This window comes from Cannabis sativa, chromosome 6, assembly GCF_029168945.1.
Source record: "Cannabis sativa cultivar Pink pepper isolate KNU-18-1 chromosome 6, ASM2916894v1, whole genome shotgun sequence".
Lineage (NCBI taxonomy): Eukaryota > Viridiplantae > Streptophyta > Magnoliopsida > Rosales > Cannabaceae > Cannabis > Cannabis sativa.
Genome location: NC_083606.1, coordinates 70,028,644 through 70,054,311, shown reverse-complemented (window position 1 = coordinate 70,054,311; position 25,668 = coordinate 70,028,644). Strand labels below are relative to the sequence as shown.

Here is a 25,668-nt window from a genome sequence, read left to right as displayed (position 1 = left end):
TTTCTTAAAAAAATAAAAAAAAAAGAAAGCCATTTTTAAAACAATGACATAACAATTTCTTCACAAACCAATATTTATGGGCCTTTTATGTTATTGTGGTAAGAGGTGCCTTTCAATTCAGCCCAATGGACCAATTGACTAGAGGAAATTACACTCTATACTTTTTTTATATTGTCCTCTTTTATTTTTACCTTCTTTTTTAAAATCTATCATTTTTACCTCTTTTTTTAAACATTGTACCAATTTTGCCCCTGTCACTTCAAGATACTCTCTATGTGATTCTCTTATGTAAGGGTATTTTAGGTACAATACATATAAAAAGAGGTATGTTTCATATAAATATAAAATTAGAGGTAAATTTGATTAATTGATGAATAAAAGAGGCATTTTTCAACTTACCCCAATTGACTAACTAATGTATTAGGGTCCAATGGGCCAACTAATGTATTTAGAACGGGGGAATTTACAAAAATACTGGAATTTTGGTTAATTTTTATAAAAATACTGTTACACGGAAATTTTTTCAAAAATACTGTGTTTTTATAAAGCACCAGTAAAACACAACGCATAACAACTCAAAATAACAGTAGAACAACTAAAAAATACCAGTAGAACACCAGTGAAAATTAACACAGTATACTGCAGTATGAAACTTATAAAAAAAATACAGTAAAAAAATAAAAAATACCGCCTGGCAGTATTTTTGTAAAAAAGTAGTAAAAGTTAATATACCGTGTAAATTTCCCTTTAGAACGAGAGAATTGGGGAATAGGATTTTTTATAAAAATACTAGATTTTAGGTAAAAGTTAACACAATACTGGAACAACCGTGAAAACTTAACACAATACACAGTATAAACTCTTGTAGAATATTACTTGCTAAACTTCATTCATGAGCACTAAGCAAAATCATTTTTTAGGTGTAAAAATCAAAATATTTAAATTTTAAATTGCTAACAAAAGATATTTCAAGATTTGATTTTGATTATACAAAGTTTAGTACATGGAATTAGACTCATCAATCTATATATACATTTCATTTTAAAAGCAAAGGTAAAAACTAAAAAGTGAACAAGAAGCTCTTGACACTATATCCATTTTACAAAATTTCATTTATTTTTAATTTTAATTGTGTACGATTAAGTATAAAATTAATTTGAGTATGTCATGACAATTACTCTTTATATATAATTTTGTGTGTATAATTTTGTTTTTTTTTATAATGTTGTTGTTGACTTTAAATATATTTTTTTTGACAAGGACTCTAAATATTATTTTTACTTCACTTTAAAAGTATATAAAATCATTTTTTTTATTTTCTATAAAAGAAAAATCATCTTTTTATTTTATTTGGTCCACTTAAGGAATTTTTAGTAACAGATAATTTTAATTTAAATTTTTTATTAAAATAACATTTAATTATTATTAAACGTGTTTAATTACTTAATTATTGTGGTTATCATATTATGACTAAAATGTTTTTAATACTAATATCAAATTGTGTATCATTATATAAATTTGTGCCACTCTTGTCAACTTTTAAATCTTCCACTTTTATTTTTTATTTTTAAACAAAAGATTTTGGCAACAATTGAGAAAGAGAGGTTAAAGTATTATAGCATGATCATATCCCTATATTTCATTTTCATGTCCCAAAAAGTAATAATAAAGTAAAAAACACTATGTTAAAAAAATTGACTTCACATAATTATGAAGGGAGTCAATTAAAACTTCAAAGAGAGACAATATTTATTTTTTATTTTTTTTAATTTATATATTTTTCTCACAATAAAATAAAGGGAGTCAATCATTTGTCTAAAAAAGTGTTCAATTCAAGTACCCCCAAGCCTCTACTTTCTTTCCTTTATTTAAAATCACAACACAACACAAAAACCATAAGATCCATTTTCATCAATCACTTTCAAAATTTGTCCCCACCCATTATTTATTACTTCACAATGAAGGTTTATTATGCAAGTTGCAACTTAATATCTCTAGAAGATTTTAATACATTGTACCAAACCAACTATACTCAATTCTATGCTTGACTTGAGTAGTGTAAGTTGTAACTTTATTGTATAGTTACCATTGTCCTTTTGGAAGAAAATTATTACCTTATTACAATAATAAAGAATACATATTTTATTTTAAAGTTTTAATTTTTTTTAATATTTTATTTTAAAGTTAGGAAGAAGATTGTGATGATCTGGTCTCACTGTAATTAGCTAATGGTATAATAAGTGATAGAATCGTGCACTATATTTATAAGTGTTAAATATGGATTTGGATGGCGCCCATCATTAAAAGAGAGAGTCCACTTATAAATTTAAAGAGGTTCTACCTCAGAACTATATAACTATGCTTTAACAATAAATATTTTTTTTATTTGGATAAAGAGTTTGAATCTCATTATCCTCTTTATTGCGAGCAATATGTTTAACTCTAATTTTATTTGTTGTAGAGATATGCATTTACAAAAAAGCTCAGAATCTTGATTGAAATGGGGCTTTTGATACACATGGCGCTTGTTAGGCCTACGAGTAGCAACCTTGTAAGCCTGATAAACAATTGTCGGACGGCATGTGGATTCAGAGCTCTATTTCAGTTGGAACACGTAGCATTGTTCATATGTCTTTAGGGATGGGAACTTTTAAGTCGTGTTTGTCAATGATTTAATTAATGTGGATAACATATAAGTATTTGAAATTGTTAAAAGTGGAAGAAATGAGAGCTAAAATCTATATTCATGTAATTTTTTTTATTGAGAAAAATAAAACAAAATTATAATGTTAATTATGATGTTATGCTAATAAGCTATCTATATGTAATAACTTGCAATAATTATAAAGTAAAACACATAATTTGTTAGCAATCTAAAATCCACTTTTTTTCATGAATAAAAAAGTCCATTTTCTTTGCAAATATAGGTTCCTTTTTCTTTTTTATTTTCCACCAACCATTTTTGTTAAGAATCTTTTCATTTCATTTTATTTTTTAATTTCTTCTAATATTTCACCTTTATTTACGTGGAAACACATTTCATCATTTTTTTTAAGGTGGGTCCATTTTGTATAGTTCAAATCTATCCTAATTTTATTATTTAATTATTAGTATAGTGAAGAATCAAACCAAAAAAAAATTCTCAAATATTTATATATTTATTTAATAAGAAGTGACAAGCTTTGATTTCTCTCACTCAATTCGAATATGGACAAATTTGTTATCTAATAAACATAGTCCATCAAAATTCAATTTTAATACAAATTTCAATCAATTTGTCCCCTCAAAATAAAAAGAATCCTAAAAAGTGGTCTATATATAACTTATTTATTTCACCTCTAAAATTATAATAGTCGAATTCAAAGGCACCCCTTTTCTAACCCAAAGCTTAACTTTTTTTTTTTTTTTAATTAAGTAGATAATTCAAGTCATTTTAATTAATATTTATATGTATGAGTACCTAATATATCATTAGGTACATATATATATATACAATGTACATGTTCACTACTTATTAGTAGTCTCACTACTAAATGTTACTTTATTACAATCATGCATGCATGGCGGCAAAGCCCTTTCTATTTAATTTAAATATATTTGCTGTAAATTATAGACAATTTAGGTCTCTAATCTATTAATTTATTAAAATAATAAACATTAGTAATAGAAAAGTTTAATAGACCAAATATTTATAAAAAAAAAATTACAAAAATACATCAATATAAAATAATTTTTATTTTTATTCTTTAATTTTTTTTTTTATAAAAATACTTCTTCAACACAAAATTATAAACTGTTTTTTTTTTTTTGTTTTATAGTTTGTGCTATAGTTGTCATGAGGTTATTTTTAGTTATTTTTTAGTTAATTTATAATTATCGTGAGGTTGTTTTCTCAATTTTGTTGAGCAAAATATATTTTTGTAAATTTTCCCCTCAAACTTTGACATGTAATAAATCGTGCCCCCTAAATTTTTGTGGCCGTTAGAAATTCCCCCCGAACTATTGAGATTGTTAAATTTAAGGACTTTTGTTTAATTTCATTCAATTTTACTGTTTCAGTGATTGTTTATGTACTAAATCATGCTCCCCAGACTTTGATATCTACCAAATCTTGCCCCTCAAACTTTGATATGTACTAAATCATGCCCCTTGAACTTTCATCCATGTTAGAATTTTTTACTAAAATTAGACAAAAGTCCTTAAATTTAACAATCTCAATAGTTCGAGGGGAATTTTTAACGGCCAAAAAAGTTCAGGGGGCACGATTTAGTGCATGTCAAAGTTCGGGGGAAAAAATTACTAATTAGCCTAAAAATTTTAAGTTGAAAAATTATAAATAAAACGTTAAAAAATATATTTTTAAAAATTCTAATTAATAATAAAACTAATATTTACAAAGACAATTAACAAGTGATCTATTTTTCATAAAAAAAAAAAAAACAAAAACAAGTGATCTATTATGCTACTTATATATATAACAAAAAAAAAAAAAAATAGATGATGTCTAAATCTAATATCTAAGTGTTCTTATGTTGACCTTAAACCATGCAATTTCCAATAATATATATAATGGGCGGCAGAAAAGTTGTAATTCACAAACTTTTTCAAAGGTGGCTAACTTAATTATATAAATATATTTATATATTTATATGGATAATTAGCTTAATTAATATAACAATTCTTTTTTACATCTTATGACCATGTAATAGAGATAATCATGCTTTGACGAAATTTCAATTCTCTTAATTATCTTTTTAATTATATAGTTGATTAGTCATGGTTTTTTTTTCACTAAGAAAAGTTATGATGAGTACAATTGTTAAATATTTTTGTAGATGATTTTTCAATATAATGTAAACTTGTGATGTGTTCAACTTTTTTACCATCATATTTTATATTGGCTGACCAAAAATGATTATTAATATCTAATGAATAATGTTTCTACGAAATTTCAATCCTCTTTAATGTCATCTTTGGAATTTGTCACGTTTTTATTGTGCTATATAAAAAATAAAATAAAAAGAAGAAGAAGAAGATTGTATCTTAATTATGAAGGAGTGAAAGAGAAAGAGAAAAAAAAAGTATTTTTTTTCTTTTCTAAATGAACACATATACACATTTATATTATATTGAGCAAAAATGGTGCACCTTAGTAATTTTTTCACATCTTTTTGTGTTTCACTCATATTTTTAGAAAAGAGAGTTTTTATTTTGTAGAGAAGAGTGTGTTCATCTCTTTTACTGTGCTTATGTATATTTTTGTATTGTCTTGAGTCTGTAATCAAGTCTATAAAAGAAAAAGAACAATAGTGTTACCATCGGGAGAAGGTTCTACAAGCTTTCGGGTAAGATTGTACATAAATTTTTATAAACTGACCAATCCGAATAACCTGCCCAAATTAAATCAAGATAACACAACGAAAAATACAAACCGAAAAACTCGACAAAAATATAATCCTTCCAATCTTTATATTGGGCGTTAAAAATAATACCAATCCGCCTAATCAATCAGAACTGATTCAACCAACTAGATTAAGAGGGTTTTTTTTATATAGATTTATATGTTTTTATTATATATTTTATGTGACTATTTAAAAAATATAAAGTTGAAACTAATATGTTTTTTTATGGTGGTTGATTTGAACTTTAAATTCAGTCTATATATATTTTTCTCATTATTACAATTAACTAAAATATAATAATTGAATGTGTGACAACTAGTAGTCCCGTGATCTGTAAGGGGAAATGCCGGGTAAGCTATACAATCCCACATCACCTGAAAAATATCAAGTAGGATGATTTTAAGACTGTATAGGTATGGAACTACACAGTTGAAAGTTGAATAGGGCTTGAATGGATTGATTGGTATTACCTATATCAACAAGGTGCATCTTGTTTTTTAGTAGCCTATCACGAAAGAACTCCACAGTTAAAGAGCCATAAATCTGTGAGGGAAGACCCAATGGAGGCTTGAAGCGGGGATGTTACAAATGGTATCAAAGCCTCGACCTAGCCAAAAGTGTGGTCGATGAGGACGTCAAACCCCGTAAGGGGGTGATTGTGACAGTCAGTAGTCTCGTGATCCATAAGGGGAAATACCGGGTAAGTTGTGCAATCCCACATCGCCTGGGAAAGGTCAAGTGTGATGATTCTGAGATTGTGTAGGTATGAAACTACATAGTTGAAGAAGACTTAAATGGATTGATTGGTACTACCTATATCAACAAGGTGCATCTTGTTTTTTGGTAGCTCATCATGAAAGAACACCAAAGTTAAGTGTGCTTGATGTGGGGTAATTTCAGGATGGGTGTCCTCTTGGAAAATTTTCTTAAGGAGCGTGCGAGTGAGGACAAAACATACTAGAAATACTCATGTTGGTTTGTAGGGTCAGTCATCACTCCATGAAGCAACCAAAATAGCGTACTTGTGTATAAGAGCCATAATTCTGTGGGGGAAGGCTCAATTGAGGCTTGAAGCGGAGACGTTACAAATGGTATCAGAGCCTTGACCTAGCCGGAAGTGTGGTCGATGAGGACATCAGACCCCGTAAGGGGGGTGATTGTGACAGTCAGTAGTCCCGTGAACCGTAAGGGAAATACCAGATAAGCTATACAATCCCACATCACCTAAGAAAGGTCAAGTGGGATGATTCTAAGACTGTGTAGGTATGGGACTACACAGTTGAAGATGTCTTAAATGGATTGATTAGAACTACCTATATCAACCAGGTGCATCTTGTTTTCTGGTAGCTTGTCACGAAAGAACTCCATAGTTAAGCGTGCTTGACCTAGAGTAATTTCAGGATGGGTGACCTCTTGAGAAAACTTCCCAGGAAGCATGCGAGTGAGGACAAAGCACGCTGGAAATACTCGTGTTGGTCTGTATAGGGTCAGTCATTAGTCCAGGAAGCAACCAGAGTGACATATTACCTATATCAACAAGGTGCATCTTATTTTTTGGTAGCCTATCACAAAAGAACTCCATAATTAAGCGTGCTAGACCTGGAGTAATTTCAGGATGGGTGACCTCCTGGGAAGTTTTCCCATGAAGCGTGTGAGTGAGGACAAAGCACGCTGGGAATATGCGTGTTGGTATGTAGGGTCAGTCGTCAATCTAGGAAGCAGCCAGAGTGACATACTCGTGTATAAGAGCCATTATTCTGTGAGTGCAAAGACCCAATGGAGGCTTGAAGCGGGGATGTTACAAAATGTAAAAATTAAAAAATTAAAAAAAATATTAGTGGTCGGTTTGGACGGGTTAACCTGACCGGTCTATAGGGTCAGTTGTCAACCCAGGTTGCAGCCAGAGTGACATACTCGTGTATAAGAGCCATCATTCCGTGGGTGCAAAGGTCCAATGAAGGCTTGAAGCGGGGACGTTACAAAATGTAAAAATAAAATAAAAATTAAAAAAATATTAGTGGTCGGTTTAGACGAGTTAACCTGACCAAACTGTAACACCCTAACTATCTTAGGCGTATTACGTGATTTTTAAACGTACTGTGCAGCTCGTTGCTAGTCAACGAGGTTTATGGAAAAACGTGATTAATTAAAATTTTTCTTTTTCATTAAACTTATAAACCATCTTGCAAAAAGTCTCGGGATCCCGATTTATAAAAATATTTACAAACGTTTTTACTGTTCAACTTTTACATCAAAATAAAGTCGTCTAACGACAGTTACAAAATCTCAGCCCTGCTGTCCCGAGGATCGTACGCTCCAGGCCTAACCGCCCCGACATGTACAATCTCATATGCTCGGTCACGGTCCATCAGCTACAGCCTTGCCTTTACCTACACATGAACGTAAACTGTGAGTCGACAGACTCAGTAAGAAAAGCATAATAATATCATACATAAAACTGACTGCCGTGTCCAACACGATACTGAGTCCCGCTACTGCCATGTCCAACATGGTACTGAGCACTACTACCATGTCCAACATGGTACTGAGTTTTGAACGTTCAGGGGACGGTACTATTGACAAGTATCCTCCTGATCGGTCGAACCGGTCATACTCCGGTTGCTGGTCATACTCCAGCCTGTACCGACGGGATAGGTCAATAAGATCGAACCACCAACCAAAGGTCACTGACGGCCGAACCGGCCATACTCCGCCGCCGGTCATACTCCACCGTACCGACGTGACAGGGTTGGGTGGTTCGAAGCCTAAATACATATCTAATGTAATCTAACAGGCTTCCTACATGCACGCTAAACATGTAATCTACATATGCATACTGTTATACTAATCTTACCTGGATTCCGATTTCAAAGTGTGCCGTCAACCCGACCGGAACCGAAGCCGAACGGCGGACATCGGCTCCTAAACCATAAAAATCACAACGCTATAAGTGACACGCTAAATCACTTCCCGGGGACTAAAACTTGAAACTAAAAGTTTCCCTATCGATAAAAAGCATGGCAATACCCCTAAAAACCCAAAAACGAGGAAAACTAGGGTTCTGAAAAATCCCCCAACCGGAAGACCGGTTGCCCAACCGGAATTCCGGTTCTGGGAAAATTCAGGACCCCATCCGGAATTCCGGATGCTCAGCCAGAATTCCGGTTCCTCGCAGGCAGCCAACTAAAAATCTCCTAACTTGACCAATTCAAACCCAATTGGTCCCAAACTTTCCAGACCTGTTCTATATGCCCCAAATAACAATTCCAAGGCATCAAATTCACCCAGAAAACACATATGCAAAATTCACCATTGGAGCTCAAGCTTTGAGTTCCAAACTCAAGCTTGAGCAAAACCACTTAAACAAGCAATCCATAAGCTTAATTCTACTTAACTAAGCATAAAAATACCTCTGCAAACTAACAGAAACATCCAGCAATAACACAGAAACATATCATAGCATTTTCTCTCAAAAATCACATATTTTAACATATAAACTAAAAGCTTTACTCCACCTAACTAGCATGCTTCAAACAACTCAATTATTCATCACATAAACATGCTTTGAATCACACAAACTAACCTCAAAAACACAGCAGCCAAAATCAACTAAATTCATGCATGCATTCATCACTTTTCATCATTTTTTTCAAGAAATTTAAAGAGGAAGGAACTAGGAAACACATACCACAACAAGAGATCACTAAAGTTGCAATCTAGGGCTTGAATCACCACCAAAAATCCCAGCTTTGAACCCCTTGTTTCAGCCGAAAAAAGAGAGGAAAAGAGAGAGAGTTTTCTATTTTGAAATTTCTAATATTTTGACTAAGTGTGGAAAATGAAAGAAAATAAAGAATAATGCCATTTTATTAAACCCATTTCAGCCAAAAGCAATTAAATAAATAAACATTTATTTCATTTAATAAACTCATATAAGACAAAACACTAATGGGGCAAAAAGACCATTTTGCCCCTCCACCATAAAATCATGAAAATCATACTAAAGGGGTATTTTTGGGACATTCTAAATTCCCGGCCATTCCCGACATTCCCAATGTCTAAAACCCGCCCCCAAAATACTAACATACTAAGTTGTGATTTCTACTGAGCCAAACGCCGAGTTCCAAAATACCGGACACCGGAAATGCGAAATATAAAAACTGCTGATGACATAATTATGCATATCTGAATTCCATAATTAACAATGATAAATTATTTAAATGGCTATAAATAATTTCCTGATTAACATAAATAACTGCTAATTTCCAAATTAACTAAGCGGGCTTTACACAAACTGACCAATTTTATTGTGCCGGTTACTATTTTCTTGTTTCTTAATTGGGCGGGGTGCACTTAAATTTTTGTAACCCGGTCTTAACATTAGGCTGAATAAAATGTAGCATAATCCGACCAAATTAACTAAAGTACACCCCTACTTTAGGGAGATAGCTTTTCAAGTCTTGCCTCATGAGGAAGCAATCACTCTTCAAGGAGATCGAATGGAGTTCAAGCACTTGAAGTTTCAACAAGATTCGATTAAAAGGTGGAATACATCAAGCTTATGACATACAATAAGAGGGGGTCTATTAGGCATGAGTTAATTAATTTGTATTTTTTAGATCTATCTAATAAATTGGTGTGGCCCCGTGAACTAGTAGCAATTCTCATAGATTGTTGATATCACGTACAAAAATTTTGTGTGTTTTTATTTTTTCCACACTGTTTATTTTCTAATTTTATTCTGTAGTAACAAATTTATGTTTTATAGTTACGGAATAATTATTTCAGGATCATATTTATTATTTCGTATTTAATTAATTAATAATATTAAAATACAAATTTTAAAATAAAATATATACGTTTAACAAGTGCAACTTAGATTTTTTTTTTTGGTAATTAAGACTCTCTCCCTTTTATATTACAAAAATACCCCTCCACCTTTTATTGCTCAAACCAAAGTTAAAAAAGCCTATTAAAAGTTTGAGTAATTAATTTGTGGTATAAATACTTAAGTTTAACTCTCAGTTGCAAATAAATACTTAAGTTTAATTTTTGACGGTAATAATACTTAAGTTATATTTTTGAAACTCTGTAGGTACCTAACCATTAAATATTAAGTCATTATCCACGTGTTATTTTCTTATTGGCATATTTAAATTATTTTTTTAATAAAAATAAAAATTTAATGACTTGGACCAATCAAGAATAGACACGTGAAAATTTTTTAACACTTAACAGCCAGATACCTATAAAAGTTTCAGAATTATAACTTGGTATTATTACCGCCAAAAATTAAACTTAAGTATTTATTTGCAACTGAAAATTAAACTCAAATATTTATACCACAAATTACTCTAAAAATTTTAACTTCAATTTTGATGTATTTGCCAACAATTCCATAAGTAAAAACTAAAGTTATATTTCAAGTGGTGGTCTTTTATATATCTATTTAGGCTAATTAGGATTATTACCCCCTGAACTTTTTTGGCCGTTAAAAATTTCCCATGAACTATATTGAGATTGTTGGATTTAAGAACTTTTGTCCAATTTCATTCAATTTTACTAATTCGGTAATTATTCATGTACTAAATCATGCTCCCCAGACTTTGATATTACCCAATTATGTCCCTCAAACTTTGACATGTGCCAAATCATGCCCCCTGAACTTTCATCCAGGCTAGACTTTTCTTACTAAAATTAGACAAAAGTCCTTAAATCCAACAATCTCAATAGTTTAAGGGGAATTTTTAACGGTCTTCAAAGTTCAAAGGGCATGATTTGGTATATGTCAAAGTTCAGGGAGCGAAAATCATAGTTAGTCATTTATTTATATAAAGTAAACTATTTAAAATTAATTTATAAATTGTTCTAAAAATTATAATTTACATAATCATAAAAAAAATAAAATTATAACTATGTATGTGTCAAAATTACTAGACTGTTATAATTTTCCTATTAATATATACGCGTATCTTTATTTGTATGTTTATTTTGAAAATTTATAAAATTTTATGTAATTATGTAATATTATAATTTAGAGAAATAGAGAAGAGATAAGAATTTTCTTAGTGTTTTATTCCAATGGGCGATCTCCTATTTATACACATACAAGAGTCAAATATTAAGAAACTAAGAAAAAGGGAAACTAAGAAAAAAGGAATGTTGATTACAATTAATGGTAATAAATAAAAGATTTGGACATCCACATAATTATTAATATTTATAACACTCTCCCTTGGATGTCCATAATAACTGCCTCATTAAAAACCTTGCTGAGAAAACCAAGTGGGACAAAACTCGGTTAAGGAAAAAAGAGTGCAGTTGATGTTGGTAATAACTTTGTGAATAAGTCTGCAAGATTATCACTTGATCGAATTTGTTGAACATCGATATCACTATTTTCTTCAAGATTGTGTGTAAAGAAGAATTTTGGTGAAATGTGTTTAGTTCTATCTCCTTTAATGTACCCTCCTTTAAGTTGAGTGATGCAAGCAGCATTATCTTCATGGAGAATTGTTGGTACTTCTTTATCGGATGTTAATCCACATGTTCCTCGAATATGTTGTGTCATTGATCTTAACCAAACACATTCTCGACTTGCCTCGTGAATTGCAAGTATCTCAGCATGATTTAAGGAAGTAGCAACTAGAGTTTGCTTTGTTGACCGCTAGGATATAGCAGTGTAACCGCAAGTGAACAAATAGCCAATTTGAGATCTAGCTTTATGTGGATCAGATAAATAGCCTGCATCTGCATAGCCAATAAGTTGTGACCCATAATTATTAGAATAGAACAATCATTTATCAATAGTACCCTGGACATAGCGGAGTATGGGCTTAATACCTTTCCAATGTCTATATGTTGGAGCAGAACTAAATCTTGCTAACAAATTGACAGAGAAAGCTATATTAGGTCTTGTACAATTAGCAACATACATCAATGCTCCTATTGCACTAAGATATGGTACTTCTGGACCAAAGAGCTCTACATATTCTTCTCTAGGTCGAAAAGAATCTTTTTCCACATTAAGTGATCTAACTACCATTGGGCTACTCAATGGGTGTGATTTATCCATATAAAACCGCCTCAAAATCCTTTCAGTATAAGTTGACTGATGAATGAAAATTCCATATTTTAAATGCTCAATTTGTAGACCAAGACAAAATTTTGTTTTTCCTAAATCTTTCATTTCGAACTCTTTCTTTAGATATTCCACAGCTTCTGAAAGTTTTTCAGGAGTTCCAATAATGTTCAAATCATCAACATAAACAGAAATGATAACAAACTCATGACTTGAACTTTTTATAAAAACACATGGGCAAATAGGATCATTTTTTATATCCTTCTTTTAATAAATATTGACTAAGTCGATTGTACCACATGCGTCCTAATTGTTTTAATCCATACAATGATCTTTGTAATTTAATTGAGCAAATTTCTCGATTGCTTGAATTATATGCATCAGGCAACTTAAATCCTTTAGGGATCTTCATGTAAATATCACTATCTAGTGATCCATATAAATAAACTGTGACTACATCCATTAATCGCATATCGAGTTTTTCACTCACAGCTAGGCTAACCAAATATCTTAATGTTATTACATCCACCACAGGAGAACATGTCTCCTCATACTCAATACCTGGCCTTTGAGAAAAACCTTGAGCTACAAGTCTTGCTTTTTCTCATTTTTTTACGTAAACATACCTGTTTGTATCCAACGGGTTTCACACCTCCAGGTGTTTGGACTATAGGTCCAAATACTTTGCGTTTAGCAAGTGAATTCAATTCTGCTTGAATTGCTTCTTTCTATTTTGGCCAATCTTTTCTATTTTGACATTCTTTGATAGATTTAGATTCAAGATCCTCGTTTTTATTTACAATTTCTAGCGCTACATTATAAGCAAAAATATTATCGACAATTACTTCGAGTCGGTTCCATTCTTTTCCTGTATTGACATAATTTATTGAGATCTCATTATTTCTAATATTTTCAGGTACCTGAATCTCTTCAAGAGATTTGTTTATGTCAACATCTTCCTCGAAATTTTCAGCCTCTTCATTAGGGCCATGCATCTTGATTATTTGCTCCCTTTCTTTTTCAAGGATTTTTATCTTTGGAACCGACTGGTCTTCCACGTTTCAAACGTGCTTTAGAATCATTAGTTAATTGTTCTTCTGGGACTTCAATTCGAATTACAGCATTTTCAGCTGGAATAAGTGACTTTGTAATTTTTTTTGGGTCAGTGAATGCATCTGGTAATTGATTTGCAATATTTTGTAAATGAATTATTCTTTGAACTTCAAGTTCACATTTATTTGTATGAGGATCAAATTGAGATAATGATTGTGCATTCCATATAATTTCTTTTTCTAGCTGTTTCTTTTCCCTCCCCCTAAAGTTGAGAAACTTGTCTCATCAAAATGACAATCAGCAAAACGTGCTGTAAATATATCTCTAGTTGTGGGTTCGAGATATTTAATGATAGATGGAGATTCATACCCAACATATATTCCCAACCTCCTTTGAGGACCCATCTTTGTTCGTTGTGGTGGAGCAATCGGAACATATATTGTACAACCAAAGATTCTTATATGGGAAATATTTGGCTCTTGACCAAAAGCCAATTGTAATGGAGAGAATTTGTGATATGATCTTGGCCTAATGCGTACAAGTATCGCTGCATGTAAAATAGCATGTCCCCAAGCTAAAATTGGGAGGTTTGTTCTCATAAGTAATGGTCTTGCGATTAACTGGAGGCGCTTTATAAAGGATTCCGCTAGACCATTTTGTGTATGTACATGAGCAACAGGATGTTCTACATTTATCCCTATTAACATACAATAATCATTAAAAGCCTGTGATGTAAATTCACTAGCATTATCAAGGTAGATTGTCTTGATTGCATAGTTTGGGAATTGTGCTCGTAATTGGATTATTTGAGCAAGCAATCTTGCAAATGCTACATTACGAGTAGATAATAAGCAAACATGTGACCATCTAGTTGATGCATCTATCAATACCATAAAATATATGAATGGTCCAGATGGTGGGCATATAGGGCCACATATGTCACCCTGAATTCGTTCAAGAAATCCAAGGGATTCAATTCTAACCTTTACCGGTGAGGGCTTAATGATTAACTTTCCTTGAGAACAAGCAGCACATGAGAATTCACTGGATAATAGAATCTTCTGGTTCTTCAATGGATGATCATGTGAGTTCTCTATTATTCTACGCATCATGATTGAACCGGGATGGCCTAACCGGTCATGCCAAATAACAACTGCATTTTTCTGGTTTGTGAACTTCTCGTTCACAATAACATGAGTTTCTATTGTACTTATACGTGTAACATACAAACCTGAAGACAAACCAGGTAATTTTTCTAATATGCATTTTTTTCTTGAAACAATAGACGTAATGCAAAGATACTCAAAATTATTTTCATCTATTGTCTCAATATGATATTATTACGACGTATATCTTTGAAACTCAACAGATTCCTTTTTGATTTGGTGGATAATAAGGCATCATCTATAATAATTTTTATTCCTCTAGGCATCAATATAATGGCTCTTTCGGAGCCTTCAATTAAATTTACAGTGCCTAATATTGTATTAATATTTGCCTTTATTCTTGATAAATTTGAAAAATATTTATCACTTCTAAGTATTGTATGAGTAGTTGCGCCATCCACCAAACACATATCATCACCATTATTTGTGGAATCATGTATAGGATGACAAATGTCCATTACTTGGTTAGAGGCTCGTGCTGATAACGTATTATGTAATATTATAATTTAGAGAAAGAAAATAGAGAAGAGATGAGAATTTTTTTTGTAATGATCGCCTTAATAAATTGGATTAGAAAAGGCAATTAGCACTAATTTCTGTTATTTTATAATTATTTATGAATTCATTTATTTGTGGACCCCAATATTTAGAAATAAATATTAGAGTTATAATTTCTCAATTTCGGAGATTTTATTAAACTCTAGGGGTATTATTTAGCTAATATGTGAAATATGCTATTTTTGTAATTTTCGCTCGGCGACAACGGAAAACGCGATGGATGGCTAGTTTGATCATATGGGTAAGTTTAGAACCTTATTTCTTAGTGGGAAATATTATAGAGGAAATAAATTATCGGGATTGAGCGGGGTTATGGAATTTGACCACTTTACCCCTAGCTTTTAAAAAAATCATGGTTTTGGGTTAAAGGGCAATTAAGTCATTTTCTTAAGTGTATGTTGAGGTGGCTATCTAGCTTTTTGACACCTAGCAAGCTGATTTATTCAGCAAGGGAAATTTGTTTTCCCTATCAATTATCTCATTTAGGAAAATTAAGGATAACACCAAATTGAAGAAGCTTTCTCCTCCTTTCTTTCTCTCTTCGAACCAGCTCAGGGCAGGGGATTAGCTGCTGGTTTTTGAGTTTTTCAGCAAGGGATTTAAGAAGAAATCAAGCCAAGGTAAGCTCTAGCAACTTCTTGCCCTAATTCTTGAAATTTAAGTTTAGATTGAATATGTGAAATTGAGTTTCGAAGGCTGTTAGAGTTAGGGTTGTTTAGGGTTCGAATTTTAGGGTTCAATTGAGTTAATCTAAGTTCCTAGTAGCTAGTATTGTTGATTGGTTTGAGTTTTATGCAAGTTTGAGCTTTGAGTTCAAAGCTTTGATCTCTAATGGCAACTTGGGTTTTGGTGGTTTGTTCTGTGAATTACTGCCTGGAATTTATTGTTTATACCCATATTAGGTACCCTGGAAAGTTTGGTAGTGTTTGGCTTGGTTTTGAGAGCAAGGGGAGAATTTTTGGTTTTCCCAGCGCAGAACCGGAATTTCGGTTCTGGGGGACCTGTACCAACCGGTCGACCGGTTGGTGTCCCAGAACTGGACTTCCGATTGGGGGAAATTTTTGGGACCCTAGTTTTTCCCAATTTTGAGATATTTAGGGTATTGCCATGTTGTTTATCGATAGGGAAACTTTAAGTTTCAAGTTTAAGTCCGCGGAAAGTGATTTAGTGAGTCACTCATCTGTGTTACAATTAATGTGATTAAGGCATCCATCTAGCGCGAGAATTTCCGTTCAGGTCGGCCAGCACACTTAAATTCGGAAATCAGGTAAGAACTGTATATAGCGTGTTATCATTACAACATTAAGGACCAATAGCGGCGGGCCCCTCGGCCGCTATTGGTCCACAATCTGGCCGCTAAAGGGCAATAGCGGCGGACCTCAGCCGCTATTGGTCCGCCGCTATTGCTTGGCCGCTATTAATAGTATTAGCGACCAAAAACAGGGTCCGCCGCTAATACTATTAATAGCGGCGGAGCAATAGCGGCGGACCCCGCCGCCATCGCCCGTGTCGCTTTCGTGTTTCGAGATCGACACAGGCAATAGCGCAGGTCCCGCCGCTATTGCTCCGCCGCTATTACCCATCAGAATAAAAAAAAATAATAAATATTTATAAATAATAAATAATAATAAATATATATTAATCTTATATATAAATAAATAATTAATTAATATACGAATATTTAATAAATAAATCTAATTAATATAATTAAAACAATTTAATAAAATTTATTAATAATTTAAAATTGTCTCCAAAGTAATGAACTTTAACATAATAATCCTAATAAAATATTGTCTCAAAATTAAACTAAATTATTACAAAACATAAATAAATTATTCATTAACATCTTCATTCAGGTCTCTAATTATGAAGTCTTGATCTGGACTATTTTCGGTACGAGTCCCCGAAGCCCGTGGCGGAGAAGGCACATACGCTTGGTCTGATGATAAACCCAGCGTTAAATTACCGAGCTCAGCTTGGTTGAAAATGGGAGTTGAAAAAAATTGGTTCTCCTGCGATGAACTCCCAAATAATCCAAAATCAGCAAAGTTTGAGCCGAGCGGAGGAGACTCTGACGGTGTTCAGTATAAGAACTGATTTCCCATTGGCGGAGCAGACTGTTGTTGCTGCTGAGGAAACTGCTGAGGAAAAGATTGGGGTTGTTGCTGCTGCAAAAAATTTTCAAATTGCTGCTGTGACAAATTTTGGAATTGTTGTTGCGAGGAAGGCTGAAATTGTGGTTGCGAAGGAGGTTGTTGTTGCTGTTCCGGAGGAGTGGCATGACTCTGAGAAGACGAACCACCAGGCGACTGCGACTGACTATACGTTTGAATGAAATTGTCAAAGCGTGAGTTAAATATTTGGGCACGTTGTTCAGGCGTCAAATTACCCCCCCAAGTGGCACGCATAGCTGAGAATATATCTGCCACAGTGCTCATCATTTCAGTAGTTGGTTGGGGAGGCACCGTTGATTGAGTTTGAGGGATTGGTTTCTTTCCTTTGCCCTTGAGCCTTTTACCCACGCCTCTTTGATAGTCAGATCTTTGGCCTAGAACTGTTTCCATAACGTCAAACTGATAACCAGTATCAGATTCAGATTCAGTCCCAGTATCGCTCTGGGATTGTCGTTCCAGTCGCTTCCTATCAAGCTCCTTGATTAGTTCCTCCTATTTAAATCAAAATTATTAGAATATGTAATTACTATAAAATATAAATTTTAATAATAAATCATTTTAATCACTTACATAATCTTTTGCAGCTAATTCATTAACGAAAGTTCCAGACGGTTTTTTCACATGGATCTCCTTCCATGCTTCAACTACATGCTCTCCAGGAGGACCCCCCTATACAAATATAAACAATTAAATTAGTTTATTATAAGAAAAAAATATTATTAACTATTAAAGAATTTTTTATGAAACATTTAACAATTAAAGAATTAATACATACCATTCCGTGGCGTATGGACGCCAACGATTTTGTGCCTTGCGTTGTTGGATATTTCATTAGTTGCCGATTCGATTTATTTTTAGTTGAACGATTCAAAAATGCCTCGCTAACGAACAATTCGCAAACCGGTTTCCAAGTCTCGGTATTCAAGTAGTCAGGGGGGAATTTGAGAACTGTGTCCCAATCTTCTGGTTTTTTGTAATGTTGTTTGAAATGCTTGTGTCTGAGTGTCTTTCGCTCACTATACTCCTCCGCCATCACCGAATATAAAGTCCCCATAAGTAGGTCTCGATGGGGATTCCCATCGATATCAAAGTAGTACTATGTAATAAAAGTAATTTAAAGTAATGTTAATTTATAAATGAGGACATAAAATTATTACAACTTTTAATAATTCAAAGTCACTCACTCTAATTCGATTGAGCACTTGATCCTTGTATTGTTGGGGTACATCAAAAAAATTTAGATGACCACCCGGGCACAACATGCTTACTTGTTGGCCAAGAAATCGAACATAATTGCTTGCTTCAGCGCCAACAACTTTGCCTGTTTCAAGATCTACCTCCACCGGCAAGGGCTTACCAGCATCTCTCCTTTTTTTTCGAGATTAGCGTTTGCGGCAACCCCACGACCCTTTCTGACCGGAGGTGGAACTATATATATTCGAGGGAAAAATAATTTTATTAGTAAATCATACATTCACTATTTATATTCAGAACAATTGTAAATCAAAACTTATATATATACCCAATTATATATACACAAATATACATAAACATATATTTATATATAAATATACCCAATTTTATATACAAAAATATATATACACACAGATTTTTCTATATAAAAACCTACATTTATAAACTCAAAATTATTTAAAACCTAAAATATATAACATTCAAAATTTAAATATACATTATATAAACCAATCTAAAACCTAAAACTATATAATAACAAATCTAAAATAATAAAAAAAAAACAATACTTACCTAAAATAACCGGTGGTGCGTCGGGGTGGTGGTACGTCGGGGTGGTGGTGCGTCGGGGTGGTGGTGCGTCGGAGTGGTGGTGCGTCGGAGATGGAGGCGGTGGAAATTTCAGAAAAGGAGAAGGGGAAGGAAGAGGCGGTTAGGGTTTTTTTTGAGAGAAAATGGAAAAATGGGGATGAGGGGTCTGATGATGTATATATAGTGTTATTAGCGGCGGGGTAATAGCGGCGGACCCCGCCGCTAATAACATTTAATTATTTTTTTTAATTTTTTTAAATAAAATACTATTAGCGGCGGGGTCCGCCGCTAATACCCCGCCGCTAATACTTTGAATCAATATGGGCGGGATTTTTCCCGCCCACCTATTAGCGGCGGGGTATTAGCGGCGGACCCCGCCGCTAATAGTAATAGCGGCGGGCATTAGCGGCAGACAGCCCGCCGCTATTAATATTTTAAAAAAAAAAATAAATTCTGCCCCTCAATAGCGGCCAAGCAGGGGCTTTGCCGCTAATAGCCCCATTATTAGCGGCGGAGGAGCTCCGCCGCTAATAGGCCCGCCGCTATTGGTGGGAATTCTTGTAGTGTATATGAGATATATGCATGTTGTATGTATGATTGTATATGTTTTGGGTGATATCATAGCGGCACAATAATTGTGTCGGTTTGGCAGTACAGGCATCGTACTGGTTAAGAGTGATATTCATCCCAAAGAGTATTAATTGGCGCTATCATAGCGGCACAACAATTGTGTCGGTTCGGCAGTACGGGCACAGTACTGGGTGAGAGTGATATCATGGCCAATTGTACTCTTGGGTGCATTGATGCTATCATAGCGGTACGAACATAGCGCCGGTCCTGCAGTGCGATCATAGTGCTGATAGTGGGTCATATCATGGTCAATAATACAACTAGTTAGAACGTTCTTACTCATCTTTAAGCATTGTAAATAGGTGTATGGGCGCCTAGTTACAGGTCGAAAGTTATATAATATGTTATATACTTTTCTTACTGAGTCTGTTGACTCACAGTTCTACTTTCATGTGTAGGTAAAGGAAAGGCAAAAGCTGAACAGGAGTGAACTCGAGCTAGGGTGAGATTGTACATGTCGAAGCGGCGTGACCTGGAGTGTTCGGTCTCGGGACATCTGGGAGTTATATTTTGAAGTCGCTGAGCGACTTGTAAATTGTGTATTTTGGGATATAAAGTTTAAAAAATTTAAAAACGGGATCCCGGCACTTGTAAGTATTTTAATATATTATAAAGTTTATTAATTAATATAAAAGTTTTAATTTGACACATTTTTCAAGAAAACTCTTCGATTAGCGAAGATTGCACTGAAATTAAAAAAGCACTGTAGCGTGCCTTAGCATTAGGGCGTTACATTTTTAGTGTTTTATTCCAATGGTGATCTCCTATTTATACACATACAAGAGTCAAATATTAAGAAACTAAGAAAAAAAAACTAAAAAAAATATTAATTACAATTAATAATAATAAATAAAAAATTTAGTCATCCACATAATTACTAATATTTATAACATAATCAACTATTAAATAATTAATAATGCGAAAAACTTTTGTGATGACATTAAACCACATTTTCACATTCTAAACACTTTAATTTTTATGACTTTTAATAATTAAAATCAATCAAGAAATAGAAATGTTAGAATGGTATATATGCTATCTTGACCAAATTGAAGAAGAGGAAGAAAAGAATAAAGTAATTGGGAGTGATTCCTACTTATTATTTTAGGCTCTATTTTTAATCACCACTAGATAATATATTATATATGCTACTTTATATATAGTTTAGATAATATAAGGGATCTCCCACTACACCTTTTTTTTAAAAAAAAAAAAATAATAATAAAAGAAGCAAAGTATAACAAGATGTTTTGTTTAATCATAAACTATATTCAAATCTTATTATTTAAAAAATATTAATGTCAACCTTGCCGGTTTATTTTGAAGTGTAAATAAGTTAGAGATAAGGGATTCCTCTTTTCATAGTAAAATAATTATAAGTATGTCTATAGTATACCTTTAAAAAATCTATTTTTTTTTTTAAGATCACGTGTGTTGCAACTATATAAAATTACTTGTTAAATTTTAAAAAATTTCGAATAATTTATAGTGTTGAAAATAAGTTTTAAATATTTTGTTGCACATATAACTATTTTTTCTTATACGCGTGGTAGAAAACTATTTGAACTTTTTCGGCACTGTAAATTTACACATAATCCTAAATAGTTACAACTTATGTGATCATAAAAAAAAAATGGATTAAAAAACTAGAAGTCTATTAAAATAATCTTTTAATTGGGTATATTATAGAAATTTTCAATAATTATGTATCCATTCCTATTGCTATTATCTTGCATATTGTGTATTGATAATGTGTTTATAATAATCTTTATTATTATTATTATTATTATTATTATTATTATTATTATTATTATTATTACATCATCAATTTATAATCTATATTTTAACTTTTAAGAGTGTGGAGAGATTGAAAGTTAAATTTATTTTCTGTCAAAATTAAGGAGAGATGTGTGATATCACTACACTATAAGCTTAAAATAATTAGAATGATACATACTTGTTAATCTATAATTATATATGTGATGTGATATATAAATTTATAATTATAATTAATCTATATTTATATAATAGTGGCCTATGTATATATATAAATTTTATGGGAATCACTTTATATATCATTTTTTTATTTTTCTTTATTTTTACAGTTTGGGTTGTTCTATTAGTTGCTATGTGAATTTGGGTGGCTTTGTTGGTTGTTATGTGGGTTGCTATGTGAATTTTTGTAAAAATTTAAAAAAAAAACTACTTTGAAATATAAAAATAAAAAAAAAAACCCAAATTTTATTAGGGATTTTTACACTTGGTGTCACATTTTGCCATTTTTTTTTTTACATTTTTATCATTATTTGGTTATTTAAACATTTATAAAAAATTTGTTTTTCAATATTAGATTTTTAAAAGTTTGATAATTACAAAAAATACCTATGCATGCTTATGTCATGAGTTTTCTCTCATATTACACACCATCCCCAACATCTTCTCCTCTTTTTTTTTTTTTTTTTGAATTTTTATTTTATTTTCTGTTAGTTTTTTTTTTTATAAATATCATTTGGTGAGATATTTAAGTGAAAATTACATAGGCGTGACATCTGTAGCATGTAAAGCACAAGTCATAAGTTTATGTTTCTGGTATTACTCGCTTGAACAACAACTATGTATATACAGTAGAACCTCTATTCAAGAATACTCTATTCAAGAATAACCTCTAATTTGTTATAAAAAAATCAAGTCCCGATTTGGGCCAATTATAAATAAGAATAACCTCTAAATTGTAATTAGTTATACATTTTCTAAGTCCCGTATTAACAAAGTATACCTCTATATAAGAATAATTACATATCTTAACAAAAAATATATATAATTTATAAATTTATTCTAAATTATAATTACATTTATTCAAAAATAAGTATATTATCATATGTTATGTACGTATAAATCCAATAATCATACCATTAAAAAATGCCAGTACTATATTAATTAAGCATTAATTATTCAACAATTCCCAACAAAAAAATTGGACATTTAGACAAAAGATATCAATTGATATTGTATCGTTTCCTCTTCCCATGATGCTTATTACATCTATCGTTTCCTCTTCCCATGGTGCCTATTACATTTACCAATATTGTATCTTTTCTTTTTCTATAAAATAATTGGACCAACCCTATATCTCTTCTCTAAGATGTCAATTTCCAGTAGTGATATTATTCAGTCTTTCTCTGTAAATATTCAACCATGCCTCCCATAGCCAAAATACGTGTTCATCTCACTGAAAGTATTCGTGTTAAATTATGCCGAACAAAGAAATCAAATCCCACTTGGAGTCAAAAAGATCTAGCTGAATGGTTGGAAAAAACTCATGGTCTCAAAGTGATACAAGCAACAATATCTAAGACACTTAAACGCTCAAGTGACCTCCTTCAAGAAGATGTATTGATCAATCCAAATGCAAAACATCCAAAGATTGTGAAGTACCCAGCCATGGAATCTGCTCTTTATGAATGGTTTGTATGCTACCAAGAGCATGTCAATGTATCAAACAACTATAGAGAAATATTTTTCAAATAATAAGTATTAAGGATTGTTTATTATAATTATTGTAGTTACAATTGATATTTTGGGTTTTTTTAGTATGTACCTCTATTTAGTTATAACCTCTAAATTAGAATATATTTTGTATGGGCCCAAGTGTATTCTTGAATAGAGGTTCTACTGTATATAAGAATCTAGAGCAGTAAGTAGAGCATGGTTCAAATACCCTATACTTTTATGTATTTATTTACTTGTCTTCACAATAGACTCTCTTTATAGTAAAGATATATAGGGCCGCCTAGCTAATGCAGGCTAAAGGTGAGAAGTGGAATGAAGAGGGCAACACATTGGGAAGATCTTGGATGTTGAATTTCATCATGTTGAGCTGTACTCGTCGTGCTAACAAGTGAGGTTTTGAATATAATAAAAGGGTTAAGCAGGAGATAAGGGGTGTTAAATTAAAAGGAAAAAATGCATATAAATTAGAAAAAAATATCATAGTTCAATAGAAAAATATGTCAAACACGAATTCCTAGAAAAATTGAAGCAGAGGAATCGGCCTGTAAACTTGGACGCTAATGCAAAATTTTACAGCGACAAACCTGCTAGATCGGTTCTTAAGGAGTTGAATAATTTGGACACTTAATTAAGCACTCCATATAATCCTATAATTATTAAATTACACACTTAAGGATGTAAGATTGAGTCTCGTAAGGCAAAAAGAATCAAATCTTCGAAATATGTCAATGATGTAAGTTGGGTTCTGTTGTTTTTCGATTTTTTTTTTTTTTTTAGTTTTTTTCTTGTTGTTGTGTTTTTCGTTTGCTATTTTATGTTTCAAAAATTTCCCCCCTTGTTGTTTTAGGTTAACTCCGATTCTGACTTCGAGGATGAAGTTCCTGATTTGAAAGTGAAGCCTAAAGTTAAACCCAAGATATCATTACCTTGATTTTTTTTTATTTTTTTAAGTTGAAATTTTTTAATCAACTGTTGTTTTTCATTTTGTTTTTGTTTTACTTGTTTATATTCACGGTTTTATGTTTTGTCTCATTTTTGTGTGTACTATTTCTTTATGTATTTATCTTGATGTTGTTTTTGTGTTGTTTTTTTGTTTTGTTTCTGCTATTAAACAGTTTGTAGCATTATTTGGTCTTTTAGTGTTGTATTGGCTTTTTCTAAACAGTTGTTTTAAGGTTTGTTTTCAGTAGTTTTCGTGTTGTTTAATTTAATTCACGGTTGACAATTACTATAGTAATTCCATGTTTTGCAGATTGTTGTTAATATGTTGCTTGGAAGTTGTTCATTTTCAGGTTGTTTATGTCTGGGTGTTTTTATAATGTTGTTGTTTGATTTTTTTTCTGATTTTTTTTCTGGATGCTTAGATTATGTTTGTATTTTTCATATTCTTGAAAATTATTTAATAGTTGTTCGAATTTTTCGCTTATGATTTTTATTGTTATACCTACTTTCAGGTCCCTCCTAAGAGTTCAGAGAAGTTTGAAGACTTTGATATTTCAAAAAAAAATATGATTCAAAACAACATAATACAATGCAACAGATAAAAGTTGTTTACTTGCTGTTGTTGTGTTGTTTTCAGGTTGCTTCACATCTGACTGTACTGAGTGATTGTCACTGTAACACCCTAACTAATTTAGGCGTATTACGTGATTTTTAAACGTACTGTGCAGCTCGTTGCTAATCAACGAGGTTTATGGAAAAACGTGATTAATTAAAATTTTGCTTTTTCATTAAACTCATAACCCATTTTACCAAAAAGTCTCGGGATCCCGATTTATAAAAATATTTACAAACATTTTTACTATTCAACTTTTACATCAAAATAAGGTCATCTAACGACCGTTACAAAAATCCCAGCCCAGCTGTCCCGAGGATCGTACGCTCCAGGCCTAACCGCCCCGACATGTACAATCCCATAAGCTCGCTCACGGTCCATCAGCAACTGCCTTGCCTTTACCTACACATGAACATAAACTGTGAGTCGACAGACTCAGTAAGAAAAGCATAAAAATATCATACATAAAACTGACTGCCGTGTCCAACACGATACTGAGTCCCGCTACTGCCATGTCCAACATGGTACTGAGCACTACTGCCATGTCCAACATGGTACTGAGTTTTGAACGTTCAGGGGACGGTACTATTGACAAGTATCCTCCTGATCGGTCGAACCGGTCATACTCCGGCTGCTGGTCATACTCCAGCCTGTACCGACGGGATAGGTCAATAAGAGAACCACCAACCGGTTGTCGGCTGATCGGTCGAACCGGTCATACTCCGGCTGCTGGTCATACTCCAGCCTGTACCGACGT

The 25,668-nt window shown here is 32.4% G+C and overlaps 1 protein-coding gene across 1 annotated transcript; it reads right to left on the bottom strand.

The window, feature by feature from the left end:
• Positions 1-17,968: 17,968 nt before the first annotated feature.
• Positions 17,969-18,917, bottom strand: LOC133039516 (uncharacterized). The gene is made up of 3 exons (XM_061118415.1): positions 18,619-18,917; positions 18,210-18,530; positions 17,969-18,103 (listed from the first exon to the last, which is right to left on the bottom strand). Exons 1-3 carry the CDS (start codon positions 18,694-18,696, stop codon positions 17,993-17,995), a joined length of 510 nt encoding a protein of 169 aa, XP_060974398.1. The 5' UTR covers positions 18,697-18,917; the 3' UTR covers positions 17,969-17,992.
• Positions 18,918-25,668: the final 6,751 nt, after the last annotated feature.